This window comes from Cyprinus carpio, chromosome A6 (assembly GCF_018340385.1).
Source record: "Cyprinus carpio isolate SPL01 chromosome A6, ASM1834038v1, whole genome shotgun sequence".
NCBI lineage: Eukaryota > Metazoa > Chordata > Actinopteri > Cypriniformes > Cyprinidae > Cyprinus > Cyprinus carpio.
In genome coordinates, this window is record NC_056577.1 from 33,489,217 (window position 1) to 33,508,048 (window position 18,832).

The window sequence follows — 18,832 nt, forward strand, 5'->3', positions numbered from 1 at the left end:
GTTAATTTGGCATTAAAACAGATTTTTGGAGGTAAGAAAAATAAAAGGACTTTCTCTTTCAGAACTGAATGTATAATTTGATGTTACTTGGCATTTATGTGTAATTGTTTGTGAAATTTCTGAGTGAAAATTATTTCCTGTTTGTGTGTATAAACTTCACTAGCAATTCTGAGTGAAAATTTAGTCTCTGTGTTATATATAATATACTTAACTCATTTTTTTTTTTTATAAATGGTCCTGACAACAAGAACATTTAAGTTTATTGTCCCTCAACTAAGCTGAAAGTTGAATGAAATAGTATAACTATTGTTTGTTTCAACTCAGAACACCAAGAAAAAATTAAGATACATTTTTTAAGGCAGCAGAGTAACAAGTATGTATACTTTTACAGTATGTATAGCTACACACACACACACACACACACACACACACACACACACACACACACACACACACACACACACACACACACACACAATTGTCACTCAGAACTGATTGTGTTTTTGCAATTGCAAGTTTATATACACAAATAAATAATTTTCACACATATTATAGTGAAAGTGAAGTGATGTGTGGCCAAGTATGGTGACCCATATGGAATTTGTGCTCTGCGTTTAACCCATCCAAGTGCACACACACACACACACACACACCGGAAGAGGACGAGGGTGGTGCTGGTCACTCACTCCCCACTCCAACATATATATATATGTGTGTGTGTGTGTGTGTGTGTGTGTGTGTGTGTGTGTGTGTGTGTATCTTTGAAAAAGGACATGCAGTGCAGTGGGATGTGTTTTTGATGCAGTGTAGTCTGTCACACTGCTGTCACTGCTTGAAATGTCATGTCAAGAACACATTTTGATTAAAGAGACGCTTTCAAAGGTCAGTCCAGCAGATGGCGCCACTGTTGTTGCTAAAGAACACCGACCTTTATAAGGTGACCTGAGGATGGACAGGTGCACGCGGCAGCAATCACTGTAAAAACAGAGACATGCATCATTTGCAGCTGCCTATAAGAGTCTGGGAGAAAACCTAATTGGTTTATTCCAATAGACTGTTTCCCATCAGAGAAACTTAAACATTAAATGCCATAAACGATCCTGTAAACAAGCAGTACAGTGAAAGCACAAACCTTGCTTTATTACCTGCTCTGCGTGTTAAACTTATTATTAGTGTGTTCTGCAGTACCGAGAACCAGTTTCTGTTACTTTCTGACAAAATAACCGAAAGCACGTTTGTTGTAGGCTATATATAGTTAGACACGCAGAGGTTTGTGAGGGAGTTTCTTTTCAAACAGGAAGCCGCTCAGCATCTCCCGCGCTCTCACACGCGACCGAACCCTCAGTGGACACACTTCGTTCCGTTGCCTTAGAAACTCAAATAACGGTTTTTATTTCGCGGGAAACCTCTCCTGAGATCGAACAACTGCAACTTTTTCGTGTCTTTTTGCCTTTTCAAATAGCTTTTATCGAGGGAACGTTGGCTCGAAAACTCGTCCAATGAGTAATTTATACGAAAATATCGACGGTCAAGAAGAACTGGACTTTCCATTACTTTTCTTGTTCAACCAACCTGGCAATGACTTACCTCCAGATGACCAAGGTTAATAGAAATCACTTATTATTAATTGTAATTTTAATACTTTTGACTGGCTTTATTCCCATAACAAGTGTTTTTGCTGTCCTTTTATTATTTACCATGTTTTTAATTGCATACAAAATAAATAAGTCAACGTATTAATCAAAAAGAGACCTATGATACAGTAATTATACTTTATTAGAGCGTGGTGCTGCATTATTAATATGTACTATGGTATGTGCATGCTAATTCAAAGAATAAAAATGCTATTACTATTTTATTTGTATTACCATATTACTATTTTGCTTCAGAGAGTTGGTTTAAAAGATGCATAGCTTGGGTTTAAAAGTAGTTTGCACACATTATGTGAAACCAAAGATGTAGTGGAAAGTTTCACTGCAGGTAACCATTGAGTTCTCTAGTATTAGAGCCTACTTACTTACAGGAAACATTCAGAATTTTCTATAAACATACAGTTGTTTATAATACTAAATATACACTGCTGAAAGTTGGTGAGATGGTTATTAATGTGATTTCCTATTTGTTTTAGCTGATGACGCTGGCATCCCCTCCAGCCACGGTACCAATCAGACCCATCAAGACCCTTCTCTGTACGATGAGGAGTCCGTGTCCCAGTTTTCCCACCATCTCCCCACCGATGACCTTCTCACCTATGGGCAATCTGATTATAGACACCCCTCCATGCTTGCCAGCCACACCGGAGCGCTCCAAGGCAACGGCCCGAGAATTGAGATCACCTGCCCTGACCTGTACCAGCATGACCACGTCCACACCAACCCTGTGAACATCAGTCGGCCCATGCTCGACATCCCTTACAGGGAGAGCCAATGCCTCAGTCCGGCTAGCAGCACGTCCTCTACTAGCTGGCATTCGGATGGCTATTCTCCCGGGACATACTCCCCCTGCATCTCTCCCGGAGGCGGTGAAGGGACTCTAGTCGGATTGACCGAAGCCGACCTTTGCCCGATGATGCAGGCCATCCAAGCTTCGGGTTCTCCCAACACGTCCCCTCGCACCAGCATCACAGAAGACACCGTCCTGGACCGCCGTCCCACCTCTCCACGTTCTCGCTCGGCTTCTCCGCAGGGGAAGCGCACCTACGCCGAATACGAGACCCAGAGATCTCAAAGCCCCCGTTTTGGCCGGGACGAGCCCGCCGAATTCTATCCCCTGGCGAACTTGGAGGATTCCATGAACAGCCTCTGCAACAGCTTGACCAAACCAGTCCCTACTAAGATTGTCCGACCTAATCTAGAGTATTCTGTCTACGCGGAAAGCCAGGCGGGCCTGTTCCCAACTATGACGGAAGTGAAAAAAGAATTCACTATGGAATCGTGCTATTTCATGCCCGCCAACTGGTCCAGTCAGGCTCTCGCGGGGGTTTGTAGGTATGATATAATCGATCAATTAATCAGTCCAGTGACAAAGCAACAGCCTTACATTTGTTCCTTTAACAGCCTTCATCCACTTACACTCGTAAAAATAAAGGTTCTTCATTGCTATCAATAGTTTCTTTAATTTACATGGAAACACTCCATTGCACAAAAGGTTGATTATAGTAGAAAAAGGTTCTTTGGATTATTTAACTCTTCTTTATACTAAGGGAAAAAGTGGTTCTTTTAAGGACTGTTCAGTGAAAGGTTCTTTGGGGAACCTGAAAATTTCTACCAAACCCTTATTTTGTACACATGAAGAAAAACTCATGCAACTAATTATAACCAGCGCCACAACCCACAGGAGAAAAACAAAAATGAGATCTCTCAGTACATCTGTCATTTCTCCTGGCAGCGATGAGATTTATTATAGACTTCTCTCATTTATCCCCTCAATCTTACATGTGTCTCTTCTAGAATCTCAAAAATGTCTCAAAATGCAATACCAGGATATCAAAAATGAACTCATCAAATGCTCCCAATATAAGCTGCTATTTTTATAGCTTTGTACTCAGCTTCATGTCTATTTTAATTTCTTCTAATATAGTTTAGGAGAAACGTCTGAGACGAAATGAATGCATACGTAAAGTCTCCTGAGCTATGAAAGATTCTCAGTATCACTATGCATCAGATTAAAATGTTTGCACATCTAGTCGTGGCCGCTGTGGATTTTTATTCCCAGAGCCTGCTTATTATTAAGTTATTAAATAAGTGGTCTGAGATGGTTATTGTGACTAACCAGTATCTCATGTCTTAGTATGCCTGTGGCTGCATTGCCTGCGCTGGACTGGCCTCTTCCCAGCAGCACTGAGCAGTATGAGCTCAAGATAGAGGTTCAACCCAGACAACACCACCGGGCCCACTACGAGACCGAGGGCAGCCGGGGGGCCGTCAAAGCTTCTTCCGGAGGCCATCCTGTCGTTCAGGTAAATTGAGGACAACACTGTGTATTTAGAAGAAAAGTCAAAGTCGTGGGAGGGCGGAAAGGTTGGTTTTGCTTGGTTTTGTAAGGATGCGTGGGGAGCGAATACATCAATTCTTGAGAATCGCTGCGTGTGAAAATGTGCACGAACGTTTGTGAGAACAATTGAAAGTGTGCCAGCGAAACTGAGACGGCTGTCAGTGAGGAGCTTGATAACAGAAACAGGGGGGAGATAGAGAGAGAGAGATAATGCAATGATTGTGGTGACGTTATTTCCCTGTTACGGCGCAAAGTGCTGTGTCCACATTTAGGGAAATGAGGATCCGTGTTTTTGCCGTTGCTATCGCTTAGACAATATATCATCTACACTGACTAAACCTTTCACTCAGCTAGTATTCATATCTCACGCAGAGCATCATATCTGCTGAAAATGAAGATAAATGACTTCATCAAAATCACCAAAGACACTGAGAAAAAAAAATACAGACACTTTTCGTAATGCAACCACAAGCACACAATTTTATTTATAGTTTATCTTCAATTGCTAGTTCACCCTTTGATTGCTGGCATTGTGTGAAGCATGTGCAGATGTAAACTGTGTGTTTACAAACTGTCTCAGTTGCGAGGGTACACCGGGACGGAGCCGCTGGCTCTACAGGTCTTCATCGGCACGGCTGACGACAGGAACCTCAGACCTCACGCCTTCTACCAGGTCCACCGCATCACCGGCAAAACCGTCACCACCAGCAGTCAGGAACGAATGCTGAACGGAACCAAGATCCTAGAGGTGCCGCTGGAACCCAAGGAGAGCATGAGAGCTGTGTAAGAAGATAATGATACACATAAAGATGACTGGGGCAAGTTGTCTCAAGCACTGAAGGTTTTGAGTTAAATTTACAAGTGCAGAAATCCAGCAGTGGTTTTAATTACACGTGTACATTTGGATCATTTGTTTAAATTTGATCTTCCAAACTAATTTATTATTTAACATTTCATTTGCCAAAACAATGAAGTCTTTATTATATAATTGTTTAAATGTAGCTGAAGCCATAAAATAGCTTATATAACATGCATTTGCATGGCAGATTTTCTGTGACAACTTACCCCATATCAATAATAAACCTGGAGAAATATTCTGCAAAAAAAAATATGTCTCATTTAGATAGGTAGTCGTTTGTTTCTGTTCTTAGAATATAAAGAAAGAAGCCCAGAACTGATGAAACAGGAACAGAATGTGATAAAAAACAGCGATTTGCCTGCTAAATGTTCATTCTCATTTTTAGAGTTGACTGCGCTGGTATCCTGAAACTAAGAAATGCCGACATTGAGCTGAAGAAAGGAGAGACGGATGTGGGACGGAAAAACACACGAGTGAGGCTGGTCTTCCGTGTCCACGTTCCTCAACCCGGGGGCCAGTGGATCTCTCTCCAAGTGTCCTCACAATCTATCGAATGCTGTATGCATTGAAACTTTTCATTTCAAACTCACTATTTTAACCATACATTTTAATGTTACATTTTTTGCATGTATAAAATTCTGTGAAAAGTTGTTTTTTTTGTACAGAATTGACAAGTGGTCAACCTGTTATAAATTTTTTTTTAATTATTATAATTTTATATATTTTTTATTTATATTTTACACTTTTATTTATACTTTACCTTCATGTTTTATTATAACATTTTATATTATTTAACATTTTAATAAAACTGCCACCATGCAGAATGTGCACTTGTTATACAACCAATCATTTGACCAATCATAGAATGGTCAAATGTCATATTTTCAATATAACATGCATGAACGCCTCGGGTTCTGTTGCAGCTCAAAGGTCGGCTCATGAGCAGCCAGCAGTAGAGCGTCAGGACATGGACCACTGTTCGGTTCTGGGTGCACCACAGATGATCCTTAGGGGCCAGAACTTCACATCAGAGTCCAAAGTGATCTTCTTTGAGAAAACACATGGTGAGTAAAACTCTGCAGTGAGGGGCTCAGTCACACTTGTTTTGATCATAAGTGTAATGGTAAACCAATGTGTATTTCAGTGGCTAATGTGGGTGTCTAGAGAGCAGAGAGGGCGTCACTGGCTCCAAAAATTATTCGGACACACCTAAAAAGGTCTGAATGTCATTGCATCAGATGGTAAACTAAAATTATTGGCGCAAACTAAAATTAGAATGCAATAGGTATCTAAATTATTTTTGGAGTCACTCTGTATCTCTAATGTGACATTCAACGTTATGTCTACAGTTTCTGTAAAAACGAATCATGTAAATTCAGTTAGAGAGATGTTAATCTCACTTTACATGGATGAATAACTCTCAAAAAAGCTGACAAAATGTGAAAGCAGATCTTCTGATTTTGCGTGGCAGCATGTTAACAGCTCCAACCATTGACATATGACTCTTTTAATATTTGACTTCTCCAGGCACTATCAGCCATCTGTGGAGAAAATTAGCATACGATTTGTTTAAAGATGTATTGATATGGTTTGCATATGATGAAAAATGATAGTCCAGGCTGGAGCCATGAGACTCTGGGTTGCATGGTAGACTGCAGTATGGTTTGGCCAACCTTTGCAACAACACAAGAGTGAAAAAAAAAGAAGATAAGCCTTGCAAAGCTTGCATAAACACACAAACATCTACATAGCCGCCAGTTTGTCTGTCAGTGTTTAAAGACGTCAGAAACCTCAGAACCAACACCTACGCACTATGCATAACCTTAAGACATAAATTCTATACCAAACACCTATGTTTATTGGTAGTCGAAATTAAATACTTTTGGGGTGTTGTCATGTTTAATCTAAAACTACATTTAATAATTTACTTATTACTTTATTATTATTATGCATGCACCTTTAATAATGTCGTATTATTTGATAGTCAGTCTACATAAAGATAACAAGACTATTAAAAAGATTTTTAAAAACAATGTTTGCAAAGTGCTTTACATATGTACATAAACATTCAGATATATATGGAAGTGAAGCATGGACGTAAAACAGACAGAAATTAAAGTGGCAGATGCAAAACCAATTATTAAATGAAATGAAATTCAAGGATTTGTGGAAGAATATGTTGAATGGCAGCGTCCAGCAGAGGTCGAGTGAAATCTCGGTGTCACAGAACTTGAAGACAATAGCATATATCAGCCGTGACTCACACTGACATCCTATAGAAACAGCCTACACTTTCTGACGCAAGCTAAGCTTTAGCTGCACTTTCCATTTAGGTGTGCAGTGCGAGAGGATGTGGTTATGCTCTGCACAGATAGCATCTACAAGCACAGAGCCTCTTTCCTTTCCTGTACTCAGTGTGATGGTTGCAGAGCAGAAGTAACACGGCAGGAGAGGAGTGGGAGTTTCACCCGCTCTGCACGAATCTTTCTCTCTGTTGCTCGTGTAAAAGTCACAGACCAGTTATTTGTTGTGGCTTTCAACATTAAACAGTGACAGTGCACATGGGCGTGTGTGTAAATTAGTTCTCTGTTTAAATAAAATACACTACCCTTCAAAAGTTTGGGGTCAGTCTCTCACCAAGGCTGTATTTATTTGATCAAAAACACAGTAGTATTGTGAAATATTATTACAGTGTAAAATAACTGTTTTCTGTGTGAATATATTGTAAAATGTAATTTATTCCTGTGATCAGAGCTGAATTTTTAGCATCATTCCTCCAGTCTTCAGTGTCACATGATCCTTCAGAAATCATTCTAATATGCTGTTATTCTTAAAGAATATAATATTATTTATGGTACCCATGCATGCCTTTTTCCAGCCTTCACATGACTGTTTTATTGTTTCAGTTGACTTGCAGATATGGGAGGCTGAGGCGAAAGTTTACAGAGACAAATGCACATCTGTAAGTACTTCAGACTGTTTGGAGAGCAAAGTAATACATAGCCTTTGATAAAGCTGTTCGAAAGTTTAATGTAAGCTGTGTTCCTGTCAGAACCTGCTGTTCTTGGAAATCCCTCCGTATCGAGACCCCAACATCTACCACCCGGTCAAAGTCAAATTTCACGTGCTGAATGGGAAGAAGAAATGCAGCCAGCCTCAAAACTTCACCTACACGCCCCTCTCAGGTGAAACCTTCAGTCACTTTATAAACAAGTGTGACCCTGGAGCACAACACCAGACATGAGGGTAAAATTGAGATTTATACGTCATCTGAAAGCTGAATAAATCATCTTTCCATTGATGTATGGTTTGTTAGGATCGGACAATATTTGGCTGAGATACAACTATTTGAAAATCTGGAATCTGAGGGTGCAAAAAAAATCAAAATATTGAGAAAATCACCTTTAAAGTTGTTCAAATGATTTCTTAGCAATGCATATTACTAATCAAAAATGAAGTTTTGATATATTTACAGTAGGAAATTTACAAAATATCTTCATGGAACATGATCTTTACTTAATATCCTAATGATTTTTAGCATAAAAGAAAAATCAATAATTTTGACACATACAGTACAATGTATTTTTGGCTATTGCTACAATTGTACCCCAGAGACTTAAGACTGCTTTTATGATCCAGGGTCACAAATTCACTAGTTTTTTGTTTTAAAACTGATCTAATGTTTTTGGATTTCCTCTCCAGTGCCACAGATTAAAGCGGAGCCGCCTGAAGAATACCAGTATGCACAGTTAGACCGTACTGGCCGTCCCATCATGGGCGTCTCTCCTCCCTCTTGCCATCTTGTGGACGGCTGCATGCTGCCGATGGGCCCCTCGTACCAGCGAGCTCACTGCATGTACCCTGCTGCCCCACAACACACACCCATCCGCTACCCGCAGGATCACACGGTGCCGGGAGTTTTCTCCGGCTCCCCGGCTCACGCTTCCACACACAGCGCGACCTCTGTGTCTACATTTGTGCCGAACACCTTCCAGCACACAATGGCCGGTAACAGCTTCCAAACGGCCGCCTCTCTGTTTCCCACCCTCGACGTCTCAGAGCTCTGCTCCGCCGCGGCCCATCAGAAAGCGTACGGCTCGAGGGCTTCCCCAACCACAGGGAGATCCCCTCCGGCCCGCAGCCATCAGCAGACATACCTGCCGGTGCATCACCAGAGAAACGTCAGTCCTGTGAGAGTCACCATCAAGCAGGAGAACCTGGATCAGGCCTATCTGGATGATGGTTTGTACAGTTATATATACTGTAGTGCTTTACACTGCTGGGCGCTAACTGATGACATCTGCATCACGTGATCAGATTCCACAAATGTACTTGTAATTAGATTATATTCCATTCTATAATGCTCATAATCAGATCACAGGTGCTTTTTTAAGGAGTTACAGTGTTACCAGTGTATTTTTTTTTTCAATGAAAGCGCCGCGTTTTTTAAAACGGCAGGAGTGTGACGCGGCGCTGAGCGCGAGAGTTGAAGAATGTTCAACTTTGGGTAAAATCTCAGCGCTCACCACTGTCACTTTTTACCCAGCCGTCCAATCACAGTGGAGGATGGGGCGGGACAAATACCACGCCGACCCACCGCCTCTTCCTGCTTGTACGACAGCAACAGACGACAAAAGTAAATACATATAAATCTTTCGACTCCAAGACTAAGCAAAATACATAATTTTAAGAACCATAATTAAATTTTAGTTATTTTCATTGAATTGTTAGATTTGTTTTATTATTTATCAGTTCATATGAAACTATAAAACTAAATTGTAACATGATTACCAGACATACAGCACATGTCAGTTGTGTGTGTGTGTGTGTGTGCAGTGGTGGGATCAGTGTGTTTAATGCATGCTGCTCTTATCAGGCGGCTGTATATGGGTCAGTGCTTCAGTTCTGCCAGAGCCTGTTAATATTGAGCTCTTAACAGACCTAAAACACACACACACAGGGACAAACAGGACACACTATCGATCTCTCAGGAAAGCATTCAGTCACAAAAGCACTGGTGAATAAACTAAACGTGCTCTTCGTTCACATGAGACCATGTATAGTTGATATCGTGAGCCATATTTTAATAACGTTACAGCACAGATGTAGATGTGTGTTTATTTGCGGTGGCTGCGTGGGCATAACAAAGAATCACACCCACGCTTCAGCTTCTATTTCAGGCTGATTGTACCTGTAAACGCTACCCCTCGTGTCCCCTAATCTAATTTTAGATGGAAAACTTTCCATTTTTAGCCCACTAACTTGTCTCAGCACAACGGCAGGAAGCACAACCAAATAAAGCATGAGAGGGTCAGGGTGAGCGGGTCAGACTCTGTGCTGCCAGCTAGCGGATGCTCAGTGCACTGCTCTGGCACAGGCTGCAGGGACCCAGCACACATTTCAGCACGTCTGTGTGATGATGCTGCACCATTCAGTGCCTTAAAAGTCTTGGAAGTTAGTAATGTCTGGAACAGAAGCTTAATACTTAGTCTTTGATTTGATTGTCATTAATGCTGAGCTATAGAAATAGTAATGCACACTTCAGCAAACACAGTTTCTGCAGGTGTTATGAAAGTAAGAAAGACTTTTTAAGACCAAGCAGACAAAATTTACAGAAATAAATTAAAGGGAACATTATCAGTATTTTCTTCTAAATGTCTAGGGAACACAGTATTAATAAAAAATAGCAAAAGTTTGAAAATGCAACTTGGCATCAAATCTACATTACCAAAAAAAAAAAAAAAAAAAAAAAGTGATGTTCAGCAAATGTCTAAAAATTCTTAAATCGAAAGCATGTATTTTAGCAGCAAATTGGCAAGATCGGTCTTGTTTTCTGTGAAACTGATCAAAATTGAGTTTAGGTTTAAAACAAGCACAGATATCTGCCAATGGGCTCAAAAAATACACCTAATTCAAAGGACAAACGTTTTGAGCATAAACTCACTTTGTTTGGTTTCTTAAAAAACAAGATTTCATATTTTCCTTCGGCGTCTCATGTAAACGTAACTCGATTTAAGGACTTTAGATATTTGCACTGGAAAACAAAAATACTGACAAAAGATATTTTTGCAGTGTATGCAACATTTAATGCTGTGACGTTCTGCTTTGATTTCAGACCTTTTTAAAGCCGTAAACTGTGGCAGGATGAATTTGAAGACTTGAAGACTGACAAAAACCCTGTGAACATCACTAATGATTTCGTTTTTATTTTTCCTTGCAGTGAACGCTGTTATAAGAAAGGACCTTGTTCATAAAAATAACCTCTGATGTCAATCGTGGAAGAGAAATCGTCATCCTCTCTCAAGATTCAGCATCATCACAGATGAAGACGTCTTGGCATTGATATCTATTTAAATCGCTAGTTTTTCATATCTATGATTTGTACACAAAAGGGTGACCAGTATGATCATGTTCAACATTAAATCAGTGTGCTTTACTGTTGTTTATATATATAAATATATAATGCCTATTTTCTCAAATCATGTTTTTATTATAAATCGACTTTGTAAGACATATTTATCGATGTGCATTTCAAATAAAATGTTTTAAAGTGGCTGTTGCTTTATTTTATACAAGTTCAAACTCGAGTCGTAATAAATACTACATGGTTTGGTTTTGGCAAACTGGCAGATAATAATAATAATAATAAAACTGAATGCTGATTAGTAGTTAATAGTTCACTTTAATATTAGGCCATCTAACTGCTAATGCAATAATTTAAATAGTTAAGTTTTTTTATTTTCCTGACAGCATTGCTCTGTGTAATATTTAAAATCAGTCAGTGTGGAGTCATGAAACTATTCTGGTTAAAAAGCTAAAGTTTGCAAGCTGTAGTATAACTTTTCAATATGCAAATTAAAACCACAAAAACTGCTAAATCTTACTCTAGTTGTCCATTTATTAACACTTAAGTAGCATCTTTTTTTTGGTCATGTTGACTGATAATTTTCTCTCATAAGATTTTACTTGCTTATAAAAATAAAATCATCTAGTTATATTATATATAGTGAGTACTGTTACAATGCTTATTTGAAACACTATGTAAGATCTAAGAACAAACCATTTAAGTTTTTAAAAATTGTCTTAAGAACAACCAAAAAAAAAATAATACAAATATTGGTGAACAAAAGTTTAGAAAAAGCTGCTGTTTTGTATTTTTTATTTATTTGTAAATATTTTGCGTGCATTAGGCTTGGATTGTTTACTAAGAAGTATAATCACCACAACAGAGAGAAACGAGGAGAATAAATAGTCATCAGTTTATTCAGTTTAATGCATTTAAAATTGGCATAAAAAAACAACACCAAAGATTACTCAAAAACAATGATATATATACATAATTTGACATAAAAACAAAAACAAAAAACACTTGGTTTGAAAGACATGGCAAAATCCAAACTCAGACCAGATGAAGTAATGGCTGAACTGAAAAATCTCTCATTAGATCCACGTCCTCTAATGCTGTAAATTAATCCATCATTAGTGAGTTTATCACACACACACACACACACACACACACACACAGAGAGAGTCACTGCTCACACTCTCTATCTCTTCTTCTTGCTCTCCTTTTTCACTTTCTGTCGGATCTGTTGAACAGGTCCCTTCGGCTTTCGGTTCTGCTCAGAGCTGCGAGCGTGAGCCGGCTCCGGCGTCTCCACCTGGAGTTTATGAAGTACAACAGAATAAATTCATTTAAAATTTTAAGACACCACAGGTGAACAGCGCAAAAATTTAACTAATAGATTTCATCATACTTCCCCAGTATTGCTTTGCATTAATTTTTTTCTGAAATGTTAAAATATCCAAGTAAGCTATTATCCAACTAAATATGCAAACATTTCCAAAACAGAAATCTGAACATTGGATAAAGCCAGGGTCAAAATTCCTGTTTCATTTAGTGACATATTAAAGGTTTTTACAGAGGGGGGTTTGGATTATAAATCAGAAAATACTGTAAACACAGGGAAAAAATGTCTTTAGGAAAGAAGTTTATATATATATATATATATATATATATATATATATATATATATATATATATATATATATATCAGGTGAATGATACATGAGCAAACTCCTCTGTAAACACCTTCAGAATAAAGCTAGGAATAAAACTAAAGTTTATATTAGTGTTGCTGAGATTATGATGAAAACTCATTTAAAGAAAACTGCTTTTAAAGATGTATTTTCATTTAAATCTAAAGGCACAGATATAGATAGAGTGAAATAAAAGAAACACTTAAATGTGTATTATAGATGTTTTCTCTCCACTAGACTGAAAAAAGACATGTTATGGAAACCAGCCCAATATCTCAACTGACCAGTGCATGAAAAAGCTATGCTTCTGACTGGTGTCCTGCTCAACTCTCTGCTGCTGCCCAGCAATGAAGGGGTGAACTGATCATAATAACCCCATATATATTTAGTATCATGAAATTCTAACAAAATAAAAAAATAAAAAATATTATTGAACAAAAATATATTGCATTGATTTTTTATTAGTGTCAAAAAATACGCTGTGACAATGCAATAATCATTGTGGTGTCCTGGTATAAAAGCGTTTTAAGATATCCAAAGATAAGAATATGAACAGGTAACATTACGATCGTCTCTTAACTGAACCCACAGACCCCTGTGACACTGTGAGTTATCCTCACCTGTCCGTGGCTCGTGGGTCTGATTAGAGCTAGAATACAGATCAGCTGAAAAATGGCTCCTAGAAATAATCCATAACGCAGGAGACCCCCGAAGAAAGAGGGCTCGGGAACCTCCGGAGGAGAAAGATCCAGATCTGCGCACATGACGCGGAGCTGAGCGAGGACAAAAACACACACACACACACACACACACACACACACACACACACACACACACACACACACACACACACACACACACACACACACACACACACACACACACACACACACACACACACACACACACACACACACACACACACACACACACACACACACACACTCACTTTAATATCGATTATTACAGCGCAACGCGAGTTAAACTGAGCAGGGTTTGATTCTAACGGGAGCGGTTCGGCGATAAGCCTTTCCTGTGTTGCGATTAATAACACAAGTGTCTCAAAACAGCAGATTTTCTGTTTGTTGTCAGATTATGATAAAGTCATCCGCCGCTTTTCCTCGTAACCGTTTGAGTTCGCCTTTAAGGTTTGTTGGGCTTTACTGCCACCTGCTGCACAGGAGGACACATTTCAGACATATAATAAACGGCAGAGACGGTGGGTTTAAGTGATATTTGTTATATTTTAATTCTAAAATGTTTTATTTAAATTTAATAGCTTTCTTTTTACTCTAAGATGTTTTATTTATCGTTCAGCGCGCCGCTGAAGTGCATGGACTTTGTCACGTGGTGCCTGTTACATTTCTCAGCACAAGTAAGGATGGACCAATCACAGTGAACCAAAATTCACCGATTACCACTGAAGAATAATTAGCGCGAGCACACATTTGCCGCTCAGTGAGCGAGTTTGCAGTATCAAACACATGGATAGATACGACAAACATCTTGTTCTGGTTAAAATACTGTATTATTAAAAGAATCTTGTAGTAGCTTACTAGAAAATAAATAAATAAAATAAAAATCCCACAGAAGCTTAGATGGACATAGTAGTAATCATTCAGCCACTCATCAGATTTTCATTTCAAGAACTTACACACCAATATATTTAAAAGATCTTTATTTCCTACGATTAAGTAATCGATAACTCATGGAGAAATCTGCATGTAGACGTTCTACTGGTTGGGTTTCATGGAGGTTTTCACATTGGTTGCACAGGATGACAAGAAGCTACACCAGTGGCCAGTTGCTTTTTTCTTCAGTGGCCGATGTGTTCATTTGTAGAAGGGGGTTTCTAAGCATGCCAAAGCATCCACGAAAGGAATCGACAACACTGGAACCTCCACACAGGACGAACGCAAAAGGAAGGCATCAGTTCTTTGGGAGAGTCTTTAGATGGGATGGACGGGAGTGTTAGATGTTAGTAAGCTGAGATGTTGGCAGTATTGCATCGGGAAGGTCTTTGTGACTGTATGGTCCTGTATAAGAATGGAAAACTGTCTCAACACAGAGAGGGAAGGGGGCCAGTCGACTGGCATCCACAGTGTCCCAGGGAAGACTGGGATTTTGTTGCTTGCTCTGCAGAGGAACACCAGAGCCCTGCAGTTTGATTCACGTCCACAGAAGCAGAACATTAAGACATTCTTCTACATTGGTCCAATCGCAAAGTACAACACACAGAAGCAGACAGATATTCCTAAGCAGCAGTAGACAGTGCAAGGTCTAATGAAAATAAATGATTACATACAACAGAGCGAGCATTCAGTGAAGGGCTTAAAAACATTAAAGATGTCCGAATGGCCACTAAAAGACCATCTTTATTAATTCATTATCAATCCTGGCCTCTCTATGTTTTAATTTAGACAAACATTCAGCTGCCCCTGTGTAAAACACGGAAATAAAATACTTCAGAGGTGCCATTTGATCAGTAATTTTATAAAATGAAGAAAACGAAGGATCAATTATGTGAAAATATACAGCGTAGTTATTCAGAAAATCATATGCAAACTCATCTCAAAATTAATTTTACAAATAAAAAACAACGGAGATCTATTTGGGCTGGTTGTCAATTTCACATATTGCATTATAAAATCATGCAACTGTACATTTGGATCACCATATACATCTTATTTGCAAGCAATTATGTGAATATGTTGTTTATTATGTAATCTCAAATGACTTCAGTTGTACTATAAACATGAGGGCATCACTTTCATACCTGGCAATATCCTTTCAGTTATTAAGAATTATAAAACCAAAACCGTCTTTGAACAGACAGTTGCTCACGCATCATTTTGGCTCAAATGCGTGAGGGTTATTATTATTGGTTTCTGTTGAGGTGTTTGTTTTGTCCGAAAACGATGAGCTCTTGCGAGGGCCCATGCATATGGCTTCTAGTTTCAGCAAGTGGTTTTGCACACAGTACATTAACAGGTGAATCTCATGAAACAACATTCAGGTCATTTTCACCCCAAAATCAAAAGAAAGAAAGAGTATATATATATATTTCACGGGGAGAAAATGAAGCCTATTTTAGGACCATTATTACATTTTGCATTATCATCATAAAAATTAAGCACATTTTCCCACTGAATTCTCATTACTATAATGCAATGCAAAGCAATAAAATAAAATAATAATAAAATAAATGGTCCTAAAATGCAAAATACACTTTATTTGTGTCTTCTGGTTTTGTGGTGAAATGTAACCCAGACATGTTTTTTGTGAAATTCACCATAACAAGACATTCCTGTAAATTCACAACCTGAACATTTTTATTTCTTATTTTCACATCAACAGGACAAAACAAACACATAAACTTGATAAATACACATTGACTGGACAAAAAAAGGTAAATAAATGCAAATGAAGTTAAACTGACACCACAAGCATGAGTCTAACACTCACGTTACACACAGCTCTGTTGCAAATTTACAAGTATTTTGAAAAACTCTATATTAATATATTTTTAAATATCTTACGCCCTTTCAGGGAAATTTCATAAAATGTGCATTCAGTGCATTTTCTTTCCTCTACATTTTATTATCAAAAGGACAAATGCCACACGTACACAATATAATTATGCTCTATCTTTAAAACATGCTTCTATGTACATCGATTTATAGGTACATGCTGTAGAAACCAATCTGATCAATGCATATATACACAAGCATCGTTGGGGATGAAGAGTGGATTGCTTTATTTAGTCTAGTTTACCAAACACCCAGTTAACCGCCACTTACTATTCTCTTCTAGTTAAAACATTGGCATCTCGGAGAGTGGAGTTTACTGAATGAACTCGGGTGAGTTTGAGCTCCGAACAAAGGTGGCAGTGACGTCAACCAAGAATTCAAATGTACTGTATGTGAAGCAGATCATGAACACATGACAGTGAGCTCTCAAGGACACACCGACTGAGTGCAAATTTCATTTGTATGATCCCACGATACATTCACAGCCAGCTTTAGTGCCTGTCAGGTTTGGCCACATGGGATCTTCTATATGAGAGATACACGAACGTCTGGATTTGGCACTGTAATCGCAGCATTACAGTAAAAGAGACTGTTAGTGTGTGTCTATATCTTTACACTGACATGCTTGACTCATGTTGAATGTTTATTGCAACATTTCATAAATTATTATTAGCCTATTTATTAATATAGTCCTAACTGCACTATTACAAAACCATAGACCTGAATCCTCTTTCTTTTGGGCACATGTATGCAAATGCAATGTTTTGACGTGTCTTATGGCCCAAAGGCCTAATTTACCCATCGACAATGTAAACAAATCTGCCTCACACCACTTTCTTCTCCTGGGATGTTTAAGTGAACATGAGCATTGCTTTGTAATTGTGCAAATGTGTAGATATTTGCAACATAAACTCACTATTATTTGCACTTATGATTAGGCACAAAATTCCACGTCACCAGTATATCCGACAAACAACATCCTGAAACAAATTCCTTCCTGTTCACTGAATGAAATAAAAGCCTTTTGAAATATTTAATCCAGTTAACTAGTTTTTTAGGCAAATAGTTGGTTTGTTTACAGATTTTTTGGTGCACTTTCATCGTTGGTTTTTACTTTTTTTGTATTTGCATATTGTGTAGTGTCTGGCAAATTGGACTGCAAAGTAGAAAACGTTGTGTAAAATATCACTCCTGCTACTTTTGCTTTCGCTATTTAGGTGCACAATGTTATTTGCCTTGGTTTATGCTATGTGGCGAACATGTGATATTGTTCATCTTTTCAAGTATATTCTTTAGAATATTTTTGTAGGTGATTATGCGAAACAAACTGGCAGAGCGTGTACGGATGAGTGTGGGGTGTCATGCATTGGCGGGTTGGTTAGTTAGTTGGTTAGTCAGGTTGAGATGCGAGAGGTTACTTCTTGGCATTAAGGGCAGCCAGAGCACCGTCGATGTCTTCCTCCGGTTGGAGGGGATGCCATTGAGCGATGGGGCGGCGCGGGTTGGCCAACATGTCAGACCAGTGCTTGAGCGCTGTGCCTGAGGCTTTGCTGCCAATGAAGATCTTCCCGATGGCATCGTTTTTGCCGATCTTATCGTAGTCGAAGACCGTCACCGCCACAAGGATTTTCTAGTGAAAAACAAACACAGAAATCATTTAGCCAAACTAATTCTAGTCTATTATAAAATATGGTTGTAAAAACTGCATCAAATACTATTCAAAATACAAAAACTGTTCAAACTCTATCGATATTTCTGATTTTACTGTATGTTCAAGAATCATTAATCATTAAAGAAAATCATTAATCATCAATCATTATTCTGGTAGAAATTCTGGTAAAACTTTTTTTATTTTTCAGAAGATTTATTGTGGCGGATATAATGTGGACATATAAATGCTAATTATTACCATATTTTTTTGGAGTTGTAATAAAATTAATACCTTTAAGGTGAATGTCCATGAAATTATAAAATATGTTTTGGATATTAAATTTCCATTTCCATTTGAGGTACTTTATTTGGGATTTACACCCCAAAATATTACAGATTAACAATATTTATTTGAAGTAATGTTAGCTGCTTCTAAGAAAACAATTACATAGAATTGGTTTACAGTCTGTGACACCAACTGTATATAAATTTATAGAAGTTATTAATTATACTTCTGTCATTCTGTCGCTGTCATTCTGTTGCACTGCGGAGCTTCTGTCACGAAAACAAATTCATTAATTTATTCATTCATATTTTTTTTTCTGTAGCATCGCGACAAAAATGTGTCAAAATGTAATAATTATATTTCTGTCCCTGATGTATCTTCTCTCTTCTTTCTAAACTAAAATATTGAGATTTTGTTATTTTTATTTACTTATATGTCAATTTTTTGCCTTGATTTTATTTTTTTATTTTTTTT

At 38.2% G+C, this 18,832-nt stretch overlaps 3 protein-coding genes across 8 annotated transcripts in view; 1 reads left to right on the forward strand and 2 right to left on the reverse strand.

The window, feature by feature from the left end:
- Positions 1-1,279: 1,279 nt before the first annotated feature.
- Positions 1,280-11,407, forward strand: LOC109052142 (nuclear factor of activated T-cells, cytoplasmic 2-like). 2 transcript variants are annotated; one of them, XM_042759115.1, is made up of 11 exons: positions 1,280-1,602; positions 2,129-2,987; positions 3,790-3,958; positions 4,574-4,776; positions 5,238-5,410; positions 5,776-5,916; positions 7,759-7,814; positions 7,905-8,037; positions 8,555-9,094; positions 9,399-9,488; positions 11,073-11,407. In XM_042759115.1, exons 1-11 carry the CDS (start codon positions 1,500-1,502, stop codon positions 11,117-11,119), a joined length of 2,514 nt encoding a protein of 837 aa, XP_042615049.1. In that variant the 5' UTR covers positions 1,280-1,499; the 3' UTR covers positions 11,120-11,407. The 2 variants fall into 2 exon arrangements, with proteins under 2 accessions (XP_042615049.1, XP_042615050.1); XM_042759116.1 differs by lacking the exon at positions 9,399-9,488.
- A 689-nt stretch (positions 11,408-12,096) lies between these two features.
- LOC109052175 (protein MANBAL-like) lies at positions 12,097-14,041 on the reverse strand. The gene is made up of 3 exons (XM_019069638.2): positions 13,825-14,041; positions 13,513-13,680; positions 12,097-12,513 (listed from the first exon to the last, which is right to left on the reverse strand). The coding sequence occupies exons 2-3, from the start codon at positions 13,654-13,656 to the stop codon at positions 12,400-12,402; spliced, it is 258 nt and encodes an 85-aa protein (XP_018925183.1). The 5' UTR covers positions 13,657-13,680; positions 13,825-14,041; the 3' UTR covers positions 12,097-12,399.
- Positions 14,042-16,471: 2,430 nt separating this feature from the next.
- Positions 16,472-18,832, reverse strand: part of LOC109052144 (synaptotagmin-2-like) — a 41,977-nt gene continuing 39,616 nt past the window's right edge. For all 5 annotated transcript variants that reach the window (XM_042759119.1, XM_042759118.1, XM_042759121.1 and 2 more), the window contains one exon: positions 16,472-18,052. In XM_042759119.1, the coding sequence (XP_042615053.1) occupies positions 17,837-18,052 (216 nt within the window). In that variant the 3' untranslated portion in view covers positions 16,472-17,836. The remainder of the gene's footprint in view (positions 18,053-18,832) is intronic.

What these genes read in the sequence shown, in the direction of transcription:
- LOC109052142 (XM_042759115.1), top strand. Translation starts at nt 1,500, where the DNA reads ATGAGTAATTTATACGAAAATATCGACGGTCAAGAAGAACTGGACTTT. An exon ending in TCAGGCCTATCTGGATGATG is followed by an intron (nt 9,095 to 9,398) that starts GTTTGTACAGTT and finishes CTTTTTACCCAG; the next exon opens with CCGTCCAATCACAGTGGAGG. An exon ending in GACAGCAACAGACGACAAAA is followed by an intron (nt 9,489 to 11,072) that starts GTAAATACATAT and finishes TTTTCCTTGCAG; the next exon opens with TGAACGCTGTTATAAGAAAG.
- LOC109052175 (XM_019069638.2), bottom strand. Translation starts at nt 13,656, where the DNA reads ATGTGCGCAGATCTGGATCTTTCTCCTCCGGAGGTTCCCGAGCCCTCT. An exon ending in GACCCACGAGCCACGGACAG is followed by an intron (nt 12,514 to 13,512) that starts GTGAGGATAACT and finishes CATAAACTCCAG; the next exon opens with GTGGAGACGCCGGAGCCGGC.